At 43.7% G+C, this 26,387-nt stretch overlaps 1 protein-coding gene across 1 annotated transcript in view; it reads left to right on the forward strand.

Moving 5' to 3' along the window:
* The first annotated feature begins 3,366 nt into the window (after positions 1–3,366).
* ophn1 (oligophrenin 1) overlaps positions 3,367–26,387 on the forward strand; it is a 229,854-nt gene continuing 206,833 nt past the window's right edge. Inside the window, exon 1 of the mRNA XM_073057890.1 lies at positions 3,367–4,015. Within this exon, the coding sequence (XP_072913991.1) occupies positions 3,862–4,015 (154 nt within the window). The 5' untranslated portion in view covers positions 3,367–3,861. The remainder of the gene's footprint in view (positions 4,016–26,387) is intronic.

The raw sequence follows: 26,387 nt of genomic DNA on the forward strand, positions 1-26,387 counted from the left end.
CGCCAGGCGTCTGCACCAGCGGTGCGTCGCAGGTTTTTGCCAGTCAGCTTACAATTGACACTCATGCGCTATGGAGTTGTGCTTTGTTCATCCTTTGTGAACATTTGCAGTTTTGTACTTTTTCAGAAATCAAGCCTTGTTTTAACATTCAGTTACCCATCACAGTGCAAAAGAAAATCAGGAAGTGATAGTAAGCGTGAATTCAATGAACAGTGGGAAAATGAGTTCTTATTTATAGCTGGTCTGTCAGGAAAAGCGTTGTGCATTGTTCGTGAAAACACTTTCTCACATAATAGAAGACATGATCTTAATAGACACTGTAAAACACAACATCAGAGTGAAATAGAAGGAAAACTGAAGCTAGTGCTTGGGTCTGAGTTACGGAAAGAATATGTGATTAAGACAAAGGAAGAAATCAAAAGAAGACAAAATATATTTGTTTAAAGTCTCATTAAGGTAAGTAATGTTTATCTTGTTTTTATATTAAATCAATATATCATGTAAAAATGCTAAATATGTCTGTATTAACATATTTTTACAAGAATTGAATGGGGGTACAGGAGCTATATGGTGCGTCTGAACTCGTGCGTGAAAAAATTGGCGCATGGAATGTAAAACGTTGGCCACCCCTGATTTAGCAGTATCCACAAATTAATTAAGTAGTGCAAAAAGAGAGCAAAACTAGTGAGGTGGTGTTCACAGTCCATTTAGAATTCTAATGGCAGAGGGGAAGAAGCTGTTCCTGAAACATTGTGTGTGTGGCATCAAGCTTCAGGTGCTCCTCTCTGATGGCAGTAAGAGAGCATATCCTGGGGATGGGGGTCCTTACTGATGGATGACACTTTCTGAGGCATCGCCTTATGAAGATGACCTCAGTGCTGATCGATGATTGTATGATTTTTAAATTTGCAACAATAACAGTATACAAATGTAAAGCAGAATGAAATAATTGTTACTCCCGACCCGATGAGGCACAAAAAGAACACAATAATAAAAAACATAATAAATATAAATACATAACTTATATACATATTGTATGTCAATAAAGTGACAATTGGCACAGGAGGGTCTGTACATCATGTGGCTCTGACAGGAAATGATAAAGTAGTGGTGGAGGGGCAGGTTAGTAGGTGGAGGTGTTGATCAGTCTTACTGCTTGGGGAAAGTAAATGCTTTTGAGTCTGGTGATCCTGGAGTGGATGCTATGTATTGAATTGAATTGATTTTCTTTCTTCACATACGTGAGGAGTAAGAATCTTTACATTACGTTTACATCTAAATGTGCAATGTGCAATCATAGTAATTTATAATAAATAGAACAGTCAGTGTAATATAGAGTACACTCAAAATCAGCCTGAGCGCATCAGTCTGATGGCCTGGTGGAAGAAGCTGTCCTGGAGCCTGTTGGTCCTGGCTTTTATGCTGCGGTACCACTTCCCCAATGATAGCAGCTGGAATAGATTGTGGTTGGGGTGACTCGGGTCCCCAATGATCCTATGGGCCCTTTTTATACACCTGTCCTTGTAAGTGTCCTGAATCACAGGAAGCTCACAATTACAGATGAGCTGGGCTGTCCACACCACTCTCTGCAGAGTCCTGTGATTAAGGAAGGTACAGTTCCCATACCAGACAGTGATGCAGCCAGTCAGGATGCTCTCAATTGTGCCGCTGTAGAAAGTTCTTAGGATTTGGGGGCCCATCACAAACTTCCTCAACCGTCTGAGGAGAAAGAGGCGCTGTTGTGCCTTTTTCACCACACAGCCAGTGTGTACAGACAACATGAGATCCTTAATGATGTGGATGCTGAGGAACATAAAGCTGTTTACCCTCTCAACCCCAGATCCATTGATGTCAATAGGGGTTAGCCTGTCTCCATTCCTCCTGTAATCCACAACCAGCTCCTTTGTTTGTGTGACAGTGAGGGAGAGGTTGTTTTCTTGACACCACTGTGTCAGAGAGATGACTTCTTCCCTGTAGGCCACCTTGTTATTGTTTGAGATAAGGCCAATCAATGTAGTGTCGTTGGCAAATTTAATTAGCAGATTGGAGCTGTGGGTGGCGACACAGTCATGGGTATACAGGGAGTAAAGGAGGGGACTCAGTATGCAGCCCTGAGGGACACTTGTATTGAGAGTCAGAGGGGTGGAGGTGAGGGAGCCCACTCTTACCACCTGCCGGTGATCTGACAGGAAGCCTCCTCCCTGATGGGAGTGGGACAACCATCCATGAGGTGGGTGGGTGGGATCCTTTGTGATGTTACCAGCCCTTTTCCGGCACCTTTCCCTATACATGTCCTTTATGTGGCAATCTGGTTTCAGTGACACGTTGGGCAGTTTTGAGGATCTGCTATCGAGCCTTCCTGTCTGCCAAATGCAGTTTCCGTACCATGCAGTGGTGCAGCATGTTAGGATGCTCTCCACTGCACATCTGCAGAATGATGTGAGCACAGATATTCTCTCTTCAGCCTCCTCAGATATTGGTGAGCTTTCCTGATTGTGTTCTGGGACCATGAGAGTTTGTGAGAGATGTGCCTTCCCAGATTGGAAACTGCTTACGGTTTCCGCTGCTGTGCTGTCGATGTAAGAAGGGGCGTGAGTGTTGTGAGTTCCCTTCAAGTTGATAACAATCTTTGTCTTGTTGACGTTGAGGAAGAGGTAACTTGCCCGGCACCAGGCCTCAAGCTCTTCCACCTCCTCTCTGCAGGCCGTCTGATCAGTGTTGGTGATGAGCCCCACCGCTGTCATGTCATCGGTGAACTTGACAACGTGACTACTCAAACGTTGGGCCGTCAGCAGAGCGTACAGCAGTGGGCTCAGCACACAGCCCTGGGGAGCACCCGTGTAGAGAGTGATGGGGAGGGAGGATCTGTTGTGCATCCTGACTATCTGAGGTCTGTTGTTTAGGAAGTCTAATACCCAGTTGCCCGGTGCTATACTTAGACCGAGGAGTAAGGAGTTTCTTCACAAGGTCTGTGGGACAATAGTGTTGAATGCCGAAACAAATCCCAGAAACAGCATTCTGACATAAGTGTCCTTGTTTTCTAGGTGTGTCAGGGCCAGGAGCATGACAGAGGCTGTGGCACCTGTCCTGGAGCTCTTCTGTTGGTAAGCATATTGGTGAGTGTCCATTATTCCTCAAAGACATTCTGACAACACCAGTATCTTTCAGTTGAGAAAAATGGAATGACACAGATCGAAATCCTTTGATCCGAACCCGCAACGGTTTTCACTCAAGGAGGCCTGTTCCTTTAAAATACTGTTTGACTCAATTCATTCTGACAGGGCGCCCGGTTTGTTAATTGGATCTGCAACGCCAGTTGAGGAAGTCATAGCGAATCCTTTGGCTCCATATTCGGGAATTGAGAAGGATGGGTTGTGTTTTCCCCAGGTTTGTTGGAAGTTGCATTAAAACGGTTTTACAAATTCAGACAGTCTGTCAGAAGGCACAGATGAGAAAAGGAGCATCTGATGGCGTTGAACAGGCTGCGCCAGCGCCCTCCCTTTCCTCTCTCTGCCCCTCCCTCTCGCTGTGACGGTGCCCAGCGATCGCGAACCGCAGGCGGAGCGGGGACGGGAGGGCAGTACCGTGGTTGTACCGTCCACGGGAGACAGCGCTCGGCTCCCCGGCACTCGAGGTAACGAACTGCCGGAGAGGAAGGCAGCGACAGTCGGCTGCATCCCGGAGCAAGGGAGAAAAGGCACATCTGGCAACATTTTGTGACAGCACCATTGTTCACCCCAGCCGGATTCCCGGGTGACAGAGGCAGAGCGACCTGAGTTGAGCAGGCAAGACACACACGGCGCCGGAGGCTGCGAGCACTGAGGCGGGGGAGAAGCCGTGCGTTCGCACCGCCGATTCATCATGGGGCACCCGCCGCTGGAATTCAGCGACTGCTCCCTGGACAGCCCGGATTTCAGGGAGCGCCTCAAGTCTTACGAGCAGGAGCTGGAGAGGACGAATAAATTCATTAAGGAAGTGATCAAAGACGGGAACTCGCTAATCAGTGCCATCCGAAGTGAGTACTTTACGGCAGACCGCCTTTAAGGCAGGATGGGCAGCCTTGGAACTAATTTTATTTTCCGTGACTGGGGGGGGGGGGGGGGGTGGGGGGTAAGCCTTTCTGGATCAAGCAGCGATAGTGTGAAATTGGATTTCTTTCTTGCAATTAAGTCCTATAGAATCAGAATCAGGTTTAATATCAATGGCATGCCGTGAAGTTTGTTGTTTTGCGGCAGCAGCGCATTGCAATGCATAATAATACTGTCATGAAATGTTATGAATTACCATAAGAAATGTATATTAAGAATTAAATGAAGAGTGCAAAAAGAGAGCAAAAAATAATGCGAGGCTAGTAAATAGGTTGAAATCTATTCGGCCAGATTCAATACTGCAAATGCATCTGCCGCTCCAAGCTGTTTTAAATCTCGTTTTGTGTCTGAGTGGGCAGGATTGTCTTGTCCGAGTGACACTAACCCTGTGAAGGTTGTCTGTGCCCGATCGTGTCTCTGGCGCTAGATGCCACTCATAGGTGCCAGCAGCAACTGGGATGGAGCTGGTGCCGTGGGAATTGTTCACTGAATTCTCGTCACATCGCTGAGTGAATGGGCTTGTAATTCGTTTGCTAGGTGACATTTTGCGGCCAGTTTTGCACCTATTCGACAACCTTTTGCTTTTCGTCGGTAACGGCGCGTTTGTAGAACAGGTTTTTTTTTCGTATGGCAAACTTCCCCAGTTAGGAAAGGACGTCCAGTAAGGAAAGGGAAGCTTCCAGTATCTGCAGAATCTGAGTTAATTAAGGAAACAGGATTTTCAATTGTATTTTGACATCCCAGTTAGGAATCATAGACTTTCAAACAAAAAAAAAGGTATCAGGAGGTAGGAGGATGAATTATATGCTTCCTGAAATCATAAACCACACACCCAGCTTTACTAGAAATGTTGACACATGCTTTAGCATAAAGCAATCCTTGTTATAGATGTGCTTCAAACGTCAATAATGGAGGCACATTTTTGACTTGTGGATATTTGTTACCCTGCATTGCGCATTTTGCTGTCAGACCTATTGGATGTTTCGAATGTCTCTTTCTCTGATTTGTGGTATCTGCACTTATTTCTTTTCCTGCCTAATTTGCACACCCCCTTTTCAAAACTAAAATTATTCTTAATGACTTGGAATCCCCAGCCCTCTGGGAGATAAATTTCCTTGTTTGCCCTGCAGTATTTTCTTTAAGCAAAAATGTACAAGTTGTAGATGATTCTTGGAGTAGATTAAAAGGTCAGTACAACAGTGTGGACCGAATGGCCTCTGCACAGTGCTGCAGTGTTCTATGATTCTCATTTGGAAGGTACTCTGCACAATTCTGCTTTCGTTATTGATTTCCTCTCTGCCCCTCTTTTGTTTACATCTTGAATCTATTATTACCTTGGGGTTTTTTTTTTGCTGCTTACTGGTGGGGTTACCAGAAGTTGCTAGTCATCCACAGGATGTGAAAATTGGCTTGCAGCTTTAGTTAAGTTGCATCATGTTGCCCACTGCTCGAAAGGAGTTTGTGCAGCCTGTCGGTCGGTGCTGGTCAAAGTTCATTGGTTGCTGCAGTTATAGACGGTGGGAGTCTTTAATCCTTTTTGCTGTGCACTCCTCTTCATTGTATTGCCGGTCCTTGAGTAAAATCAAATGGCAGAGGTGGCATCCATCACTAAGGACCTTCATCACCATGACATGCCCTCTTTTCATTGCTACCAGCAGGGAGGAGGTATAGGAGCCCAAAGACTCTCACTCAATGTTTTAAGAACAGCTTCTTCCTCTCTGCCATCAGATTTCTGACTGAATAATGAACACTATCTCACCGCTTTGCTCTCTATTTGCACTACTCATTTAATTTGTACATGTGTATATATATTTCTTAGTTTACGTATTGCAATGAACTGCTGCAAAACAAACATTTCACGACACGTCAGTGATATTAAATCTGATAGCATGTGCAAAGAAAGAAATAGTTGATCTGTCTGTCATCCTTTCATTTGCTAGATCAGATGATAAGAGTTTAGTTTTCAGTCTGCTCCACGGTGAAGAAACCGAACACTTTGCAGTCTGACTCAGGTATTCTGTAGGAATGGCCTCGAGCTCTACTTGTCTCTCACTTTAATTCTCCAAACAGCTCTTGCCTTTGCCTTGTAGGGTGTTCCGCCGAAGCTGGAGGTAAGCAGAGTGAACAGCGTCATATCACATTTGTGTTGGTTTATTGTTATTGTCACGTACAATACAGCGAAAAGTTTGCCTTGCACCTTGTTCATTCAGATCGATATTTCTAACCTCCAAGATTTCATTGAGTTCAGTGACATTCTCAGCTGACCTATTTCAAAATGGGCCTGTTCTTTTGAAAGCTTAACAATCTAGAGCATTAAGTGTGTCCCTTTTTACAAATACAGCTTGATCTGCTCAGTATTTACCTTATCCTTCAGATTTCTGGTATCTCCAGCTAGTATCTTAAAACCCAGTATAACTTGTTTCTGTCTGTCTCTCATTCCATCCATCCACAAATGACAGATTTTTTGTGATAAGTAAACGTTCACTCCTGTTTCCAGTGAGGGCAAAGAGCCTAGCTTAATCTCTAACAACACACACAAAATGCTGGTGGAACACAGCAGGCCAGGCCGCATCTGTAGGGAGAAGCGCTGTCGACGTTTCGGGCCGAGACCCTTCGTCAGGACTAACCGAAAGTTACGAAGGGTCTCGGCCCGAAACGTCGACAGTGCTTCTCCCTATAGACGCTGCCTGGCCTGCTGCGTTCCACCAGCATTTTGTGTGTGTTGCTTGAATTTCCAGCATCTGCAGATTTCCTCGTGGTAGCTTAATCTCTACTTCTCTGGAAATATCAGAATTAGGTTTATTATCAGTGACATATGTCGTGATAGCATGACAGCATCGGTGTAGTTTTATGGCAGCATTACAGTGCAAGACATAAAATATACTTTAAATTACAACAAGAAATATATAAGTGGTGTACTAAGAGCAAAAATAGTGAGATAGTTGTAATAGGTTCACGGACCATTCAGAAATCTGAAGGCAGAGGGAAAGATTCAAAGTACATTTATATTCAACGAATGTATAAAATATACAATCTTGAGTTTTGTTTGCTTGCAGGCAGTCACAAAGCAAGAAACCTGAAATAACTGAATTTAAAGAAAAAGAAAGACCAACACCCAATGGACAGCAAAAGGAAAAAACCCCACAAATTATCCAAGTAGTAAAGTTCCTAAAACTTTTGAGTGTGTGTTTTCAGAATCCTTTATGTATTGCCTGATGGTATTAATGAGAAGAGGTAACAGGGATACTCAATGATGTTCCTTTCTTGAGGCGTCGCCTTTTGAAGATGTCTTCAATGCTAGTGAGGCTAAGTGCCCATGATGAAGCTGCCTGAGTCTAACTAAATGTTCTTTGTGGTGTGACCTTTTTGCTGGTTTAGGTTTGTGCTCCAGTATCTGCTAAACTTATTCTCAACATGTGAATATAGGAAAGGGAATTTTTAAAACAATCTTTCCCCTTGTTGTTTCAGAGTTCCATACATTGCCTCTCATTCTGCTTTAGCCAGTGGATCTCCTTTGATCATCTCTGGACCAGTTATTTCTCATTGAGTTGAAATGGCTTTTATCCTGTTGAAAAAGATTGAGGTTTTCCACATTAAATCAGAATAGTTTATTTACTCGTTCTGAAGTACTTTGAAATGATTGAATTGTTCCAACACTTATAGGATTCTTGTAAGATTATCTCTAAACTAATCTCTAAGCTAACATTGTAGACAATAACCAGTTGCTCCCTGACTTGCAGATGATGCTTTATGGCTCCAGAACTGTTGGTTTCCAATGCAGCAAGGCTAAAGTTCTTCAAATTAGACATTTTATTGTAACTGCTTCTCTCCTGAGGAGGAAGAATATCAGGTGTTGCAAATGATGTGTGTGAACAGAGTTAACTTGAGAATGAAAGGCTTAAAGGCTTGCATTTGTATAGCGACCTGTCCCCAAACACCCGTAAGGGGCAAGAAAAAATATAGTGCACACGCCCCCCCCCCCCCCCACACACACACACACTTCCTTGCAGGCATTCACTGTTGAACAAAGAATCAGTGAAAATCTACAAAGATTGACAGACAATCAAAATGCAAAAGAAGACACATTTTGCAAATAAATAAATACTGAGAACATGGGTGGTAAGGTCTCTGAGGTGAGTGAAGTTATCCGTACTGGTTCAGGATAACCCCTTATTGCCACTTAACCATGCTTGATGGTTAAAGGGTAATAATTGTTCCTGAACCTAGTGATGTGGGACCTAAGGCTTCTGTACCTCCTTCCTGATGGTAGCAGTGAGAAGAGACCATGTCCTGGATAGTGGAGGTCCTCAATGATGAATGCTGCTTTCTTGTGGCAATGCTACAAAATGGGGTTGATGTTGTATTGCAGGAAACATTGCAACCAGTTTGTACAGACGATGGTGTGGAAATAATCGGAAAATCAGTTTTTAGTCATGTTGACAAAGGGTTAAATATTAGAAAGTTGGGTGGGGTTGGTGGGTCTTCCTTCTCTTTTTTTTAAAAAATAGTTCTATGGGATCTTTGTATTCATCCAAGAGTAGTTTTGAGGTATCGCATCTGAAAGTTGGCAACCCTACAGAGCAGCAGCCCATCAGTACTGTGCCAGTGTGTTGGGGTAAATCTTAGTGCTTGAGTCTCAGTTGGAAGCTGGTGATTCAAAAGTTGGGGTTGCGATCTGCTGACCTATGAAAATAAATAGAAATTGTTTTTTGACATTGGTTATGTTTTGATTTTGATAAAGAAGAAATAGGAATCGGCTAAATGACCTGTTGAACTTGTTTGATCATTGACTATGATTGTGATCAATCTGTTTACCTTTCCAATACCAGCTGTCAAACTGAATTAGCTTCAGAAGTAGAGAACCAGTGCCAATAATCTAACAATGTGGGACATTATCTGCCAAAAGGACAAATCCAAAGCAGTTAATAACTATTCTGATGTATTCAAAATAATGGAAGGTGGCTCTGGCAGTGCTGTTAAGCAGCTCTTATTCACCAATTATCTACTTGTTCAAATTAAGTTCTGGCCACTTGGCAGTGCTGGGAGCTACTTGCTCTAGGACTCACTATAGTTCTGTAATTAACAATGAATGTATTTGACATTGGGGCAATAGTTGACAACGTTTGGCATCAAGGATCCTTGGTGAAATTGGTGCCAGCAGGAATTGAAGGGAAACCTCTCCACCGGCTGGCATTATATCTTGCAAAAAGGAAGATGGTTGTGATTGTTAAAAGTAATTTGTCTCAAGCCCCAAGGCAACAGTTTTTAGGGGCACTAGTGTAGGTTGGCTATCTTTAGTTACTGCTTCTAGTGGCCTTGCTTGCATTATAAGAATTAAAAATGGAGGTGATTGATGATTGTTTAAGTTCTGCTTACAACTGCTCAGAAAATGAAATGCTTAACAACTGATAAATGTCTATTAACATGAGTGCCAGGGAATGACCACCTCCTAATGAAGAGTGTCTCGCTGCTTATCTTTTCAATGCCACCAATATCATTGTGTTTCCACCACAATTCTTCCTTTTTTTTTGGTCATTCATACCCTTGGAGATACCATTGAATCAGGTTTATTATCATTAACACATGTCATGAAATGTGTTATGTGGTAGCAGTACAGTGCAATACATTAAAAATCACTAAGAAATAAAATATAAAAATAAATAGTGCAAAAAGAGATCAAAATAATGAGATACTCAGAATTCTGATGGTGAAGCTGTTTCTTAAATATTGATTGTGCATCTTCAAGTTACTGTACCTCCTCCCTGAAGGTAGCAACAAGCACTGTCACAGAAAAGCAATCTCCATCATCAAGTGCCCTCTCCATTCAGGCCATGCTTTCTTCTCATTGCTGCCATCAGGCAGGAGATACGGGAGCCTTGTATCTGTATATCAGCAGGTTCAGGAACGATTATTATCCCTTAACCATTAGTCTCCTGAGCCAGATTGGCTAACTTCACCCACCCCAGCACCGAACTGATTCTACAAACTATGGACTCATTTTCAAGGACTCCACAACTCTCGTTCTCAATATTTATTATCATTATAATTCTGTTTTTACTTTTTGTATTTGCACAATTTGTTGTTTTTTGCACACTGGTTATTTCTGTGTCTTTGCAGTTTTTCATGATTCAGTTGTGGTTATTTGTATTTACTGTGAAGAAAATGAACCTCACTGTAGTGTATGGCGACATACGGTACATGGACTCTGATAATAACTGTACTTTGCACGTCCTGGGTGGCGAAGGTCCTTGATGATGGATGCTGCATCCTTGAGGCATTGCCCTTTGAAGATGTGCTCGATAGTAGGGAGGATAATACCAATGATGGAGCTGGCTGAGTTTACAATCCTCTGCAGCTTTTTCTGACCAAATAACTCAACTGGATGAACCATACAGATATCTTGCAGCAAGTGGCTCCCATCTGCACATCTCCACCCTTCAGCCAGTTGCGAGACATGCTTCAGGAATGGCATGGAACATTCTCTACTTGTCTGCTTGAATGCAGATCAAATGACCCTTGAAGCTTTCTGTCAGAATGAAATTTATTATCGCTGAAATATGTTGTGAAATTTGTAGTTCTGGATCAGCAGTACAGAGCAATACATTTAAAAAAAAAACCTGTAGAACTTGTTACGTTCCCCGTAACTGGGTGACTTACCAGCAAAGATAGAGAGGTCCGCTGAAGTCTGATGGTACTATTTTCAAACGTTTTTTATTTATAAAGGGGCACAAACGTATGGTTAATACAAAACATTCAGATCATATACATCGTCAATACTCAATCTAAAGCACAGGTATAATAATAATCAATCAGAAATAAGCTCTATCATTGTCTAGGGGATAATACTGAGTCCAATGGAAATATAAAAGTCACTCATAAATCTGCAGGCTTTTTCGTTTGGGAACCGCTGGCATTTCACGTGTTGGAGAGAGAGATTGGTGAGAGAAAGGAACACTTGCCCGTTGTCTTTGCGAAGCAAATCCCTGTTGTTAGTTAAAAACGGTTTTTCCTTTGGTTTCAGCCACAGACTCCCGATCCGGAATCTAACGCACGTGGCTTCCTTCAAAATGGCTTCCCGCTCCGACGGGAAGCGCTATCGTGTCTTCTTAGTGTGTCTCCTTGGTGCGTTTGAGGGGCCGCCTCGGCAGCCCACCTTTTATCGGGACTTGCAGGGTTGTAGCTGTCAATCAGGGTGGGGTGAGGCAATCTTTCCCCATCACCCAGCCCACGTTGCCCTGAGGGTTTGCACGTAGTCCAGTCCCCATTCCACAAAGGTGTCTCCAAGAGACAATGGCCATGCCCGTGGCTTTTGTCTGGCTGAGAGGCCAGACCACATTCCAAACCTTAAGGCTTCTCTCTTATTTTCCTGAGTCCAATTTCAGCACGTCGCTCTCTCTCTTGGGTCATTGACCCCCCCTTCACTAGGGCTCTTGCGATTCTCACAAAGGAGGGGGCTGGGGTCATAACAAACTAAAAACTAGAGGGCATAGATTTAAGGTGAGATGTGAATGATTTGAAAGGGACCTGAGGGGGTGACTTCCTCATGCAGAGAGTGATGCATGAGCTGACAGAGAAGGTGGTTGAGGCAGGTACACTAAAAACATTTAGAAGATATTTGGGCAAGTATGTGGATAGAAGGGGACTTGAAGGGATTTGGGCCAAACATGGGCAAATGGGACTAGATTGAGACCTGTACCATGGTTGGCATGGACAAGCTGACTTGAAGAGCCTGTTCTTCTGCTGTATTCTCTATCCATCTGCCCGTTACACTGCTGCTGCTTAGGGCAGCAATGAGGGTCCTCCACCTGTCTTTCTTTGTCCATCTTCCCTATTGTGCCCCAGGTGCTGGTTCAGGGTCCTCATTTCTGCCTCTACGTTACAGCACCAAGTTGTCTTTGGTCTCCAGGGTTTCCTCTGCCCTTCAGGGGACCAGTGATGATGGAGTTGGCCTCTCTTCTCATCACATGCCCCAATACATCTCCAGCGTTTCCTCATGATGATTATAGCCATGTCCTCTTGATGGCACTGAAAGAAGTAGGGTGAGGTTGGAGATCTTTCTTGACCAGAAAATGCACAGGATCTTCTGGAGGTTCATGGTGTGGAATGACAACAGTTTGGCAAGGTCGCTGCCATCAATTTGCCAATATTCTGATCTATACAAGAGTGTTGACAGAACACAACTCTGGTTCAGCTCCACCTGTATTATTCTATGAAAAATTAAAATAAATAAATGGTCCAAAAGAAGAGTAGTGAGGTTGTGTTAGGAGTTCATGAACCCTTCAGAAATTGGATGGCAGAAGCTGTTCCGAAAGCTTTGAGTTTGGGTCTTTAGCCTCTTTATCACCTCCTGATGGTAATAATGGGAAAAGGGCATGCCCTAGATGGTGAGGGTCATTAATGACAAATGCTACCTTCTTCAGGCATTGCCTTTTAAAGATGTCCTCAATGGTGGGGAAGCTAGTGTCTGTGATGGTGTTGACAACCCTCTGCAGCCTCTTTTGATCTCGTGCATTGAAGCCTCTGTCCCGGACGGTGATGCAACCAGTCAGAAGGTTCTCCACGGAGTATCTGAAGAAATGTCTCATCTTAGTTAAAGCCTGCTTGCTAACCACCTGATTTTTCACTTCCTCTTGTTATTGGTGTGCCGTGGTCTCAGTCTGTGTTCCATTTAGAAGACTCATTGACGTTACACAGTAAAATTGCTGAACTCATCTTTTTTCAAGGAGGCAGAAGAGACGTGGGTGCATGAGAATATCAACTTGACAAGAGCTAGAAGTTGTACACTATCCTGACCAGAAATAAATTGCCTTGCTCTTGTTTTCACTGAGTCTCAAAAATGTAATTTCCTACCCAGCAACAAGGGAAGTTCCCTTGCATCAGACAGAAAGTGGATACAAGTAAAAGTCAGCTACTTCCTTGAGCCCATTTTGTGCTGTGCTGGGAAGCAAACATCTCAGAGGATCTATCCTGGGTTCAATATATTGATGCAATCACACAGAAAGCATGCCAGTGATTATATTTCATGGGAGTTTGAGGCTATTTTGCATGCCACCAAGGACTCTAGCAAATTTCTCAGATGTGCGGTGAAGAGCATTCTGAATGGTTGCAACACTGCCAGGATCAAACAAGGCTGCAGAGAATTGTCGATTCAGTCAGCTTCCGCATGCGCACAAGCTTCTGCACCTTGGACATGCCATCTTCCATTACTACCATCATGGAGGAGGTACAGGAGTGAAGACCCACACTGTATTTTTGGAACAGCTTCTTCCCTGCTGCCATCAGCTTTCAGAATGGCCCGTGAACACTGCTTCATTATTCCTCTTCTGCGTTATTTTATTTTTTTACTGTAGCTTGTATTTTTATGTTTTGTACTGTGCTACAAAGCGGCAGAGTTTAACACGTATGTCAGTAACAACAAACCTGATGCTGATTTTAAAAAACTTTAGAAAAGAATTTTTCTTTTTTTGTTATTTTGGTATATCTCTTTTGGTGTTTTACTGAGGGAATAACTCAAGTATGTAATCAATGTTATAAGATTATCTTATGACTAATTGCATTATCTACAAAGATAAGTACAGAGAATCATCAGCAGATCAGTCAGTTTTGGCAGAAGGAGAGAAGCTGAGAAGGTTTCAGGTTAATGATCTTTCTGACGTGTCCCCAATATGATGTAGTTGAACATGTTTTGAGGTTGAAGAAAAGTTTCAAGGATGGACAGCACAGAGGAATGTGATTGGCTGGAGAGATTGATTGACAGGGTGATGGAGGGTGAGTGTTCAATGTAGGAGTGAAATAGGGAAGTGCAGTGGGTGAGGGAGGGAGGCTTGCTTGGCCTCTCTTCCCGTATTCAAGGAAGGAGTGCCTTCAGTCCATCCTGGTGTGGCTGGAGGTGTATGGGGACTGGATGTCCATCATGAAAGTAAGCCAGTTTTGAATCAGAAAACAAGATAGTGAGGGTGTTGGAGGTGTAAATAGATGTAGGGCAAGTGGGGAAGAAATGGGTATAAGGGAGAGAGAATTGAATTAATATAGGAAGAATTTTCTGTGGGACAAGGACAGTGTGACAATCTGGTTGATCAGTTGAGTTACTTGGTCAGTACAATTACATAAGAACATAAGAAATAGGAGCAGGAGTAGGCCACCTGGCCCATCGAGTCTGTTCCGTCATTCAATAAGATCATTGTTGATCCGGGCATGGGCTCATCTCTACCTGCCTGCCTTTTCCCCATAACCCTTAATTCCCCTACTATGCAAAAATCTATCCAACCTTGTCTTAAATATATTTATTTACTGAGGTAGCCAGTGTCACAGAGGAAGTGGCAGAATGTTGTTTTTCAAGTCTCTTTTAAATCATCCACATCTCACCTTAATCCTACGCACTCTAGTTTTAGTTCTACAGTACTTTTTTAATGTTTTGTAGCAACAGCAACATCCTGCCACTTGTACAGCTGACGCCTGCGATTGTTGGAAAAATATTGTACTGACCAAATAGTTCAACTGGATCAACAACATACGTCTTACAGTAAAGGGCTCCCCTCTGGACAACAAATTTCATGATGTATGTCAGTGATAATAAGCCGATTCTGAGGTAAAGCTTCAAGGGTCGTTGGATCTGCACTCTAACAAGTGGGGAATGCTCCAAGCCATTCCTGAAGCGTGTCTCTCAGATATTGAAGGCTTGAGATGTCCAGAGGGCATTTCTTTGCTGTAAGATGTGTGTCGTTGATCCAGTTGAGCTGTTTGGTTGGAACAATATCTTTCCAATAATCGCAGGCGTCAGCTGTACAAGAGGCAGGATGTTGCTGTTGACATTAGCATGTCAGGGGTTAGAGAGCGAAGCTGGTAAGTCATGGCTTCCACCCCTGGCTCTGATCCATTGTTACATTCTGAAAGCAGGGTAAAGAAACTGAACACAAAATGTAGTTGGTGTCACAGTCAGTGGATACTTGTCACGTAATCAGAATGCCATCTAATCCTCTGGCCCTTCTTTCTCTTCATATGAAGTATTTGACTAAATACTTTTCCACAAAGACAATGCCCCTTTAATAGACATTGACGGGCTGGTGACCTGGGAGCATGCCTGAAACCTCCCACATAAATGCTCTACAAAGATGTTCTGTACCAGCGATGATTAGAAGCACAATGAACCTAGATGAGATGGGAGTGGGCTGAGATAAAGGCACACAGACTTCCACATTCTTAGCACTCGTTTCAGAAGCCCATGGCAACTACTGTATCAGACAGTCCATTATATCAGCAGTCATGTGAACTGAAGTATAAATTGATTTAGTGTGGAGGCAAGTTTTCTTCCCAACAAAACATTGAGTTATCTCAGGTTGGTAAAGAGGAACTTTGCTGGGACCTTTTATTAAGTTCTGGGGTTGAACAAGAAAAATCGCCAGAGGCTGTGACTCTTCAGAGAATCTGTCCTCTCACTTAAAAAGTGCACTTTAATTATGTAACTTCATTAATATTTGAATAAAGCTCAGTTCAGTCCAAGTTTCCATGCCGGGTCAGTGTGTTAATGGTACGAATAGATCAATGATGGATGTGGAAGTTGCGGTACAGAAATAGGTTGCTTAACTCTTTAAGTCAGCAAGTAACTTAAATGCCCTTGTTCTTGAATTGTTTTCCTTTACCATCTCTTTCTACTCCCCTTTTTGCCTTTGGCATTTATGGCAGCAATGAAGGTCCTCCATCTCCACTGGTGTTTAGCGTTCCTTCGTGTCAGTAGCTCGGTTTTCAGTACTGTCAGTCTTGCAGTCAGGTGGAGATTCAGGAATCCCATCATACTCAGATGGAGAAGGATTCCTGATTGCAGTTTCTGTTACAGAATCTGAGCAGAACTCCTGAACCTGGAGGACCGGTGGACCACTCTCAGTCTGTCTTCTATCCTTTGACCTGTTTGTCATGGGTGACCTTACCAAGAGCCAAAGCATAAAGCCCTGACTCCAGCCAACATAGTTCTCCCGGACATTGAGGCAAGCAAGCCTCCAAACCCTACAACAAGGTTGTGGAGGTTCCTTTAACATCCTCCTGCCTATCTAGGTGAATGGTGATCTTTTTCTGAGTGAACTACTCACTCTTTCTGTATCACATTCTGATGCTGGTGTTCTTGTCCCAGGCTAAAGTCTCTGTATCTTGTGCTTCATCCAATTTTCCAGTCTATGCTCTATCTATTGTGGCTATGCTCCTTGTAGATGTGCTGCCTAATGTTCCCACTTTTGTTTGAAAATCCCTCATTCAAAAGTTCAAAGTAAATCTATTATCCAAGTATGAGGGGTGATTGATAAGTTTGTGGCCTAATGTGGAAGGAGTCAATTTTAGAAAACCTCGCACATTTATTTTTCCTACACTTACACACTTAGTCCAGCGGTTGTGGAGCATACGGATCCCTTCTTTGTAGAAGTTGGCGACTTGGACCTCCAGAAGTGGTCCACAACAGGGGTGATTGATAAGTTCGTAGCCTAAGGTAGAAGGAGATGAGTTATTAACAAACTTTCTGTATTTTCACTGAAAGGGTTGAACTGCACGTGCATGTAATGAGAGCTGTATAACTCATCTCCTTCTACCTTAGGCCACAAACATATCAATCACCCCTGCTGTGGACCACCTGGAGGTCCAAGATGCTCTCGTTACATGTAACATGTAAAGCATGTAAGAAATAAAGTCAATTCAGTCTAAGTTTGTCAAAGTTTTAGATGACATGCCAAAACTGTGCCACCTTCTCAGAAAGTAGAGGTGCTGCCGTACCTTCTTTGTAATGGTACTTGCATGCTAGTCCCAGGACAGATTCATTGAGAAGTTAATGCCAAGGAATGTAAGGTTACTGACCCTTCTGTACCTCTGATCTCCTGACGAGAACTGGCTCATCAATCTCCAATTTCTTCCTCCTGTAGTCAATAATCAGGTTTTTGGTTTTGCTGACTTTGAACGAAGCCGGCCGAAAGCGAGTGGTCCTGGGTTGGAATCCGGCCGGCTCCCTGCATTCTTTCCGTCTGTGCTGGCTGGGTTGAGCGTCGAGCATGTTTGAACCTTGTTTAAAAAAAAAACAGGCAATGTGCATCAGGCGGCAGCCTTGGCGAGAGGAACAACAAACCTTGAGTGAGAGGGTGTCGCTGAGGCACCACTCAACCAGATTTTCAATTTCCCTCCTATATGCTGATCCTAAAGCTCTCCTATATGCTGACAGCTCCTAAAGCTCTCCTATATGCTGACAGCTCCTAAAGCTATCAGCAGCTTCGATTTCATCAGCAAACTTGAATGTGGCATTGGAGTTGCCTCATCGTCATAAGTGGAAAGCGAGTAGAGCAGGGGGATGCAACTGTGCTGATGGTGGTGGTGCAGGAGATGTTGTTGCCAATGAGAATTGACTGAGGTGTGCAAGTGAGGAAATCGAGGATTGAGGTGCCCAAGGAGCTTGTTGATTAGCATTATTGCTTAGCATTACCACACGGCCCCATTCAATCATTGGTGGCTGAGCTTAAGTTATCAAATCCCTGTGGGTCAGAAACAGCAACTTTTCTCATTCCTCCTTTCAGGTGCTGGGGTGCCCTCTTGCTGCTTCTGGCTCAAACTAAATTGGATTATTAACTTGATAATGATTTGACATTTGCTTGTATTCACAATGGGCGGTGTTTTCGGTGCCAATGGATTTGTGCAGAGTATTGTAGCTTTCACCTAGTCATAAGGCACTACAACACAGAAGCAGATCCTTCAGCCTATCTAGTCAATGCCAATTTATTATTCTGCCTCGTCCTGTCAATCTGCCCCTAGACCACAGCCCTCAATACCCTTCCCATTCATGAGCCTATCCCAACTTCGCTTCAGTGTTGCAATCAGTTCCACATCCACCGCCTCTGCTGGCAGCTCATTCCACACTCGCACCACTCTCCTGAGTGAAGAAGTTCCCTCTCAGGTTTAGATATAGTCTGCCATGGGCTAGTATTTACAGTAAATAGTCTGAAAACTGAGCAAGTGAGAAAGTTGCCACAGCCAGAATTGAAGAGATGGAATCCTTCCAGGGAATTGGAAAGGATGTCAGCACTTTGTATTACCCTGCGATTTCCGTGGGAGTTCATGGAGTAAGTTAACAAGATTCATTGTACTTTTAGAAAAATATTAGTTACTTTAAGTCAAACATCCTGTTAATTTTGCTGATCCAGTCACTTAGCACAGTGGTGTTCAAATTTCCAGACAATATCTTCTTTCATGCAGAGGATAGGCAAATCTAGATCTCAACTCTCAAGCCAATATTCCAAACTTATTAAAATATTTACAGTCTGAAACTTTCCTATCGGGCAAGAAGTAAACTTGTCAATAATGACTGACATTTGATTTTACCTCAGATTTTTGAGTATCTGATGTTAATTTGCTTTAATATACATTAGCACACGTGACTTGTGGCAAGGACTGCATACCATCGCAGACTTTAAAGCCAAACGTTGCATCGCAGCCTCTCTTCCAGTTGAGCTCAATCGCTTTTACGCTCGGTTTGATATTGCTAACTCTGAGACTCCAAGGATAGCCACCACTACAATCCGTAACCTGGTCATCTCTGAGGCTGAGGTACGCAGATGTTTCCAACGGGTGGACAGTCGCAAGGCTGCAGGACCGGACAGCATCCCAGGGTGAGTAATCAGGATGTGCACAGCACAACTGGCAGGTGTGTTTACTGACATTTTTAATCCCTCTCTCAGTGTAGAGCTCCCGCCTGCTTCAAAACATCCACTATTGTCCCTGTACCAAAAAAGACCAAGGTAACATGCCTGAATGACTGGTGTCCTGTCGCACTCACCTTAATAATAAACAAATGCTTTGAGAGGCTGGTCAGGGATTACATCTGCAGCTTGCTACCACCCAAACTGGACTCTCTACAATTCGCCTACCGACAGATGACGCAATAGCCACAGCTCTACACACCGTCCTTACACATCTGGAGAAGAAGGATGCTTATGTGAGAATAACATTCGTCAGGACGAAGGGTCTCGGCCCGAAACATCGACAGCGCTTCTCCCTATAGATGCTGCCTAGACTGCTCTGTTCTACCAGCATTTTGTGTGTGTTGTTGTTTGAATTTCCAGCATCTGCAGATTTCCTCGTGTTTGCTCTTATGTGAGAATGCTGTTTGGACTACAGTTCCGCATTCAACGCCATAGTTCCATCCAGGCTCGACAAGAGGCTCAGAGACCTCTGCCTTGTGCAGCTGGATCCTGGACTTCTTGTCAGACCACCAGCAGATTGTAAGAGTGGGCTCCCTCACCTCCAACCTTCTGACTCTCAATGCAGGAGCCCCTCAGGGCTGTGTACTAAGTCCCCTCCTTTACTTCCTGTATACCCATGACTGTATTGCCACCGACAGCTCTAATCTGCTAATTAAATTTGCCGACATCACTACATTGATTGGCCTAATCTCAAACAATAATGAGGTGGCCTACAGGGAAGAAGTCATCTCTCTGACACTGGTGTCAAGATAACAACCTTTCCCTCAATGTTGCAAAAACAAAGGAGCTGGTTGTGGATTACAGGAGGAATGGAGACAGGCTAACCCCTATTGGCATCAATGGATCTGGGGTTGAGAGGGTAAACAGCTTTAAGTTCCTCAGCATCCACATCACCGAGGACCTTACGTGGTCTGTACACACCAGCTGTGTGGTGAAAAAGGCACAACAGTGCCTCCTTCACCTCAGACAGTTGAGGAAGTTTGGTATGGGCCCCCACAAGGGCACAATTGAGAGCATCCTGACTGGCTGCATCACTGCCTGGTACGGGACTCTTCAGAGAGCGATGTGGACAGGCCAGCGCATCTGTAGTTGTGAACTTCCCATGATTCAGGACGTTTACAAGGACAGGTGTGTAAAAAGGGCTCATAGGATCACTGGGGACCCGAGCCACCCCAACCACAATCTATTCCAGCTGCTGTCATTGGGGAAGCAGTACCGCAGCATAAAAGCCAGGACCAACAGGCTCCAGGACAGCTTCTTCCACCAAGCCATCAGACTGATGAACTCACAGTGATTTGAATGTACTTTATAAGTCTCATATGCCACTAGCTATAATTGCTCGATGATGATCCAGTGGTTTTAATATGATGTCCGTATGTGGGTAGGATCTGGCTGTATCTCTTGGTTGTGCACAGTTACCCGCCATTCGCAGATGTACAAAGTGTGGTGCCTCAGCAAGACATGGCCCTATCTCGGCTCCTGCAGAGGTTACATTGTTGTTTGAAGCAATCTCCTCATCTGTCTGTTTAATGTAATCCTATGCAAGAGTGAAATTATGAAATATATTTGTATGCTGTCGGTCAGATTATCAGGGGAAGGAAAAGAAAATCATGTACTCTAACAAAACTATAAATGGCTGCCAACGTTTGAGATTAAGAAATACACCTTTATGTACTTGTCCTTGTCCTTATGCAGACAGCTGATTTTTCTTCCCCCAGGGATAAGGTCTCTGGAGCTTCTGTTGGCATTTTGCCGTGGCTCTGTGCTTTAATGGTTTGGGTTTGCTAGCCCTGTGCCCAATCTGTTATGTTTTGCAGCTCGGAAACATTAAACTAATTGAAATGAAAACACATGGCCAGGGATAACTGGTGTATGTTAAGTTTTACTCTCAGCAAGGCAGGCGCATATCACGTGGTAGTGTCGTGATGAATGCAATTCACTTATTTTTACACATAGGCCATAATGAATTATTTAAATAAAAAATGCTTCCTCAGACAACATATTTACAATATTACTAAAATATTACTGAAATATTGTATACACAACACTCCTCCCTGCTTAGCTATAAAATCCAACTCAATATAGAAAGCATCTCAACAGTAGACATAGTAGACAGCTATTATATACAGGCATAGCATAGTAAAATTTAAATTGTCCCGTCCAGGCCTAAAGGTTTAATCTGTGGAGGATTTTTTACTCTTGTGGGGTAACACTTTTCCTGATAAGGGGGTAACACTTGTGGGGTAACACTTTTCTTGATTCTGCTTGCAGGTAGATTTGTGGCTATGAAACAACCTTGGGTTCTGGGGCTTCCTCTGGTGGTTGTGGGAGTTGACTGTGGGACTGCAGGAAGTGGTTCTTACAGCTTTGAATGTACAGTACTGTATAACCAGGGTGCCTAAGACTCTTGCACAGTACTGTAGTAATTTTATGTATTGTACTGTACTACTACAGCAAGAAACAAATTTCATGACATGTGAGTGATGATAAACCTGATTCTGATGTGGGTCTTTTTTTTGTGGACTGAGAGTGGGAAGGGGACAGGGAGAGGGGAATCATGGTTGGGAAAAGGAAGCACCAGAGAGTGATGATCAAAAAACCAATTGTCATTTGATTCCAAACATCGCCTGGTGTCTCGGGGCTGGGTGTGTCTCATACCCCTCCCGCGGAACTCCACCCTTGCCATTCCCTACATCTTCTGCTCTTGTTAATTTAAAAACTCGCTTTCCCTTCCACGTTGGCAAATACGGTACTTGTCCAAAAGTCTTGCGTATATGTGCCCAAGACTTCTGTGCAGTTCTGAGCTGACATGCAAACAGTGCATGGTAAGCTTTATTAGATGATGTGGATCGTAATGTGTGAGTGTCTGATGTCGCCGTTTCCTTTTCCTCTTGGAAAGCTACCTCACACTGCTTTGTCCATTGCCATTTCTTCCCGATCTGTAGTAATGAGTTCAAGGGTGGAGCTTCCGTAGACAGGTTTGGCAGGAACCTGTTTTAGTAATTAACCAATCCTAAAAAGGACTGTAACTCATAGCAACACACACAAAATGCTGGAGGAACTCAGCAGGCCAGGCAGCATCTGGGAAAAGAGTACAGTTGATGTTTCGAGCCGAGACCACTCGGCAGGACTGGAGGAGGAAAAAAAATTGAGAAGTAGAAATAAAAGGTGGGGGAGGGAGGGAGAAACTGAAGATGATACATGAAACCGGGAGGGGGAGAGGGGAGGTAAAGAGCCGGGAAGTTGATTGGTGAAAGAGACAGAAGGCTGGAGAAGGGGAAGTCTAATAGGAGAGGACAGAAGGCCCTGGAAGAAAGAAAAGTGGGGAGGAGCACCACAAATGGGAAGACAAGGAGATGAGGTGAGAGAGACAAAAGGGGATGGTGAGGGGGTGGGGGCATTGAAGTTCAAGAAATTGATGTTCATGCCATCAGGTTGGAGGCTACCCAGATGGAATACAAAGCATTGTTCCTCCAATCTGAGTGTGGCTTCATTGCGACAGTGGAGGAGGTCACGCACGGATTGACATATCGGAATGGGAAGGGGATTTAAAATGGGTGGCCACTGGGAGATCCCACTTTTTTCTGGTGGACCATGTGTAGGTGCTCGGTGAAGCGGTCTCCCAATCTACGTCGGGTCTCACCGATATACAGGAGGCCACGCTGGGAGCACCGGACACCGTAGATGGCCCCAACAGACTCACAGGTGAAATGTCGCCTCACCTGGAAGGATTTGTTTGGGGCCCTGAATGGTAGTGAGGGAGAAAGTGTAGGGGCAGGTGTGGCATTTGTTCCGCTCGCAAGGATAAGCGCCAGGAGGGAGATCAGTGGGGAGTGACAAATGGACAAGGGGGTCGCGTAGGGAGCGATCCCTGTGGAGAGCAGAAAGTGGGGTTGGGTAGTGGTGGGAAGAGAAAGGTGTGCTCGGTGATGGAATCCTATTGGAGATAGTGGTTGCGGAGAATTGTGTGCTGGACGTGGAAGCTGGTGGGGTGGCAGGTGAATGGTACCACCCCAGTTCTGGTAATGTCCCCCCTGCCCCTTTTTACCATCCCCCATCCCCTTTCCCCGCCTCACCTTATCTCCTTGCCGGCCCATCTCTGCTGCTCCTCCCCCCTTTTCTTTCTTCTGTGGCCTTCTGTCCTCTCGTATCAGATACCCCCTTCTCCAGCCCTGTATCTCTTTCTCAAATCAACTTCCCAGCTCTTCACCTCTGTGCAGAGCGGAGTTCCTCATCTTTTCACACAATTAAAATTCCTCTTCAGATTCTTTTTGTTTCTCATTTCCATCTAAATAATGGATTGTGCATGCATTTGCTCTGAGCACTACGAGTTCTTCCAATCCTTATGCTAATCTTGACAGTTTGCAATCTGTTGGGGGAAGGACGTGTGGGAAGTGACTGAGCGAGAGAAGCTGGGAGCTAACCTTTAACCTCTTTTATCACCTGACTTTAACCTGCTGGAAATAAAGCTGTTCTCAGTGATACAGAACCTCGGTGACAAGAGACAACACACGTTCGTTAGAGTCATGAGATTGTGGTTGTTTCACTATTACACGGCTGAGTTGTTGCCTGAATGATGTAATTTGAAGCACGATATGCCAAATCTAGCAGGGTGGTTGTTCATCACTGTGGAGCAGGAAATAAAACCTGGAGATGTGGTGAAAGGAAGTTTTGGGCTTCGACACTCAACAAGAACTGAATCAGTTTTATCATCACTGACGTATGTGGTGAAATTTGTTGTTTTGCGGCAGCAGTACAGAGCAAGGCATGCAAAATAACTACACGTTGTAGCATAAAATATACTGTGAATTAAGAAATGCATAGAAAAATTCAATAAGTTATGCAAAAAGAGAGCAAAATTATTGAGGTAATGTTGGGTTCATTGTCTGTTAACAAATCTGATGTCAGAGGGGACTGGATGACTATCTTAAGATAATCAGCATGGACAAAGCAAATAAGGCATTTAACCTTAATTTTAAAATAAATGCATGGGATTTATAGGCCAAGGCTGGTTAAAAGATAGGTGTCTGAAGGGAAAAAAAACACACACAACCCATAACTCAGCTCTATTCCTACTTGAAAAATACACATAAATAATTCAAAATGGTGCCTGTACCTCCTTGTTGTTGTGACAAGTGACGTCAAAAGCAGATGAAATTGATGGAATACAATCACTAAAATGGATGTGAGAGAACTGGATCGAATCTATTTGTAGGAAGGAAAAAACATTGTATGTACATTCGACTTCGAAATTTAATAATACTAGCTTGTTCATGTGAGACCACAAGTCATGGGAGCAGGATTTGAGGTGACAGGGTAGCATAGTGGCTAGCACAGTGTTTTACAGAACCAGTGGGATGGACTCAATTCCTACCACAGTCTGCAAGGGGCTTGTACATTCTCCCTGTGACCGCGAGGGTTTCTTCTAGGTTTTCCAGTTTCGTTCCACAGCCCAAAGACCTACTGGTTGGTAGGTTAATTGGTCATTGTAATTTGTTCCATGATTTGGCTAGGGTTAAATCGGGAGTTTCTGGGTGGCAGGGCTGGAAAGGCCCGTTCTGTGCATTAGACCATTTGGCCCATCAAGTCTGCTTTGCTGTTTGGTCATGGCAGACTTGTTCCCTCCCAAACCCCAATCTCTTGCCTTCTCCTTGTAACCCTTGACACCTTTACTAATCAACAACCCTTCAACCTCCACTTTAAATATACCCAATGACTTGGCCTCTACAGTCCCGTCTGTAACAACAAATTACACAGATTCACCATACTGGCTAAATAAACTCCTCCCCACTCTGTTCTAGAGGGACGTCCTTCAGTTCTGAGGGTGTGCCCTCTGGTCTTAGACTCACCCATGATGGGAAACATCCTCTCCACATCCACTCTATTTATGCCTTTCGATATTCAATAGGTTTCCCTATTATCCCCCCTTCCATCATTCTTCTAACCTCCAGTGAGTACAGGCCCAGAGCCATCAAAAACTCTTCACACATTAACCCTTTCATTCCTTTCACAAATTGGGGATGTCCATAAATTGAGTGTTCTTAATCTGGGCAAAGCCAGTATTTTCAACGTGATAAAGGTAATTGATGGCAGAGGTAGCTGTAAGGATGTTGGGGAGGGGGCCACTGTTGTATAGTGGTTAAGCTTCAAACCCAGAAGCCTGGGTCATTAATCCAGGAACAAATTCAAATCCCACCATGTTGGCTGGGAACTGTTAAAATGAAGCAGTTAAGTACAGTATGTTTGAAATTTGAGTTTCAAGCTACCCTTGATGGTGAATTTTAGATTGAGCCTCCTTTTAGATGACAAAGTTGTCCGTCAGGAAAGGCTAATTGGATCTGTTTCACATGTGACTACGGACCTACCAATGTGGTTGGATCTCTTCCGCCTCCTCAGATCAGGGCGATTAGGTGTGGACATTAAAACATGCATTGCTAGGGTCATCTAAATTCTATGAATAAATGCATTTAAAAATGCAAATCATCTCATGCCCATTTTCTTGTTTGACTAACCTACTCATGTAAGAAAGAATGCTCTGTTGCATTCAATTTTAGGCCAGAGGCCTAGTGGCAGGATATGTTTTGACAGAGGTTTAGTTATTTATGCAAGATACAAACTGCTCCTGTAGTAAGTTTTCAGAGTGACATGCCAAAATAGGGAGGTCATTGAAAATATAAGGATTGTTGACAGATTGGGTTATGATAATAAAGTTAAGATTATTCAATAGGGAGATAAATTGAGTGGAAGACCATAAGACATAGGAGCAGAATTAGACTGTCTGGCCTGTTGAATCTGCTCTGCCATTCCATTGTGGCTGATTTATTATACGTCTCAAACCTTGCCTTCTCCCTGTGCTTTTAATCTGTTCTGCCCAAATCTCCAATGAAGTTCCGGTGGACTGGTGTATGGTGGCACAGTGTGCTTTCTTAGTCAGCACGATGAGCAATGTTATGAGTAAGAGTAAAAGGAAGCAGGAGATTGAGGTTGAGAGGGATAATAAATCAGCCATGATGGAATAGCAGAGCAGACTTGATGGGCTGAATGGCCTATTATGCTCCTCTGTCCTAAGGGTCATATGCTCAAAAATATAGTTTTAAAAATAGAAAATCAGATATTAAATCATCAGCCACCGCATCTGCAGCCATTCAAGTGTGAAATGTCACTAAGATTAAGTATTTCCTGTCCTTGCCTTTCAAGCCAAGTTTCGTCCTGGTTTTGCTCCTACCCACCATTTATCAGCTTCCTGCTGTTGCCATCAATGTCATCCTTTGTAGAGCTCAGTCTCAGTGCTTTGCTTGCAGTTTTTTTTCCATGACCTTGTTGATTTTCATTGCTACATTTAGTGTTTTGTAAGTCTCCGCTCCAGCATCCTCGACCCATCTGGAAAAGATTCAGTTTAAGATTTCAAGCTCCTAACCAGAAGCAGAAGATAATCCTTGAGGGCAAACCAGAGACAGGAGTACCAAGTGTAAACTGTCAGCGATGGTCATGTTTTAATTTTCAGCTGATATCTTTCTCCCGTTTTGTCAGCTTCTCATAACCCAAGTTGAACCTGAGTAGAACTGTGATGTAGTTC

This window comes from Hemitrygon akajei, chromosome 10 (genome assembly GCF_048418815.1).
Source record: "Hemitrygon akajei chromosome 10, sHemAka1.3, whole genome shotgun sequence".
Taxonomy (NCBI): Eukaryota; Metazoa; Chordata; class Chondrichthyes; order Myliobatiformes; family Dasyatidae; genus Hemitrygon; species Hemitrygon akajei.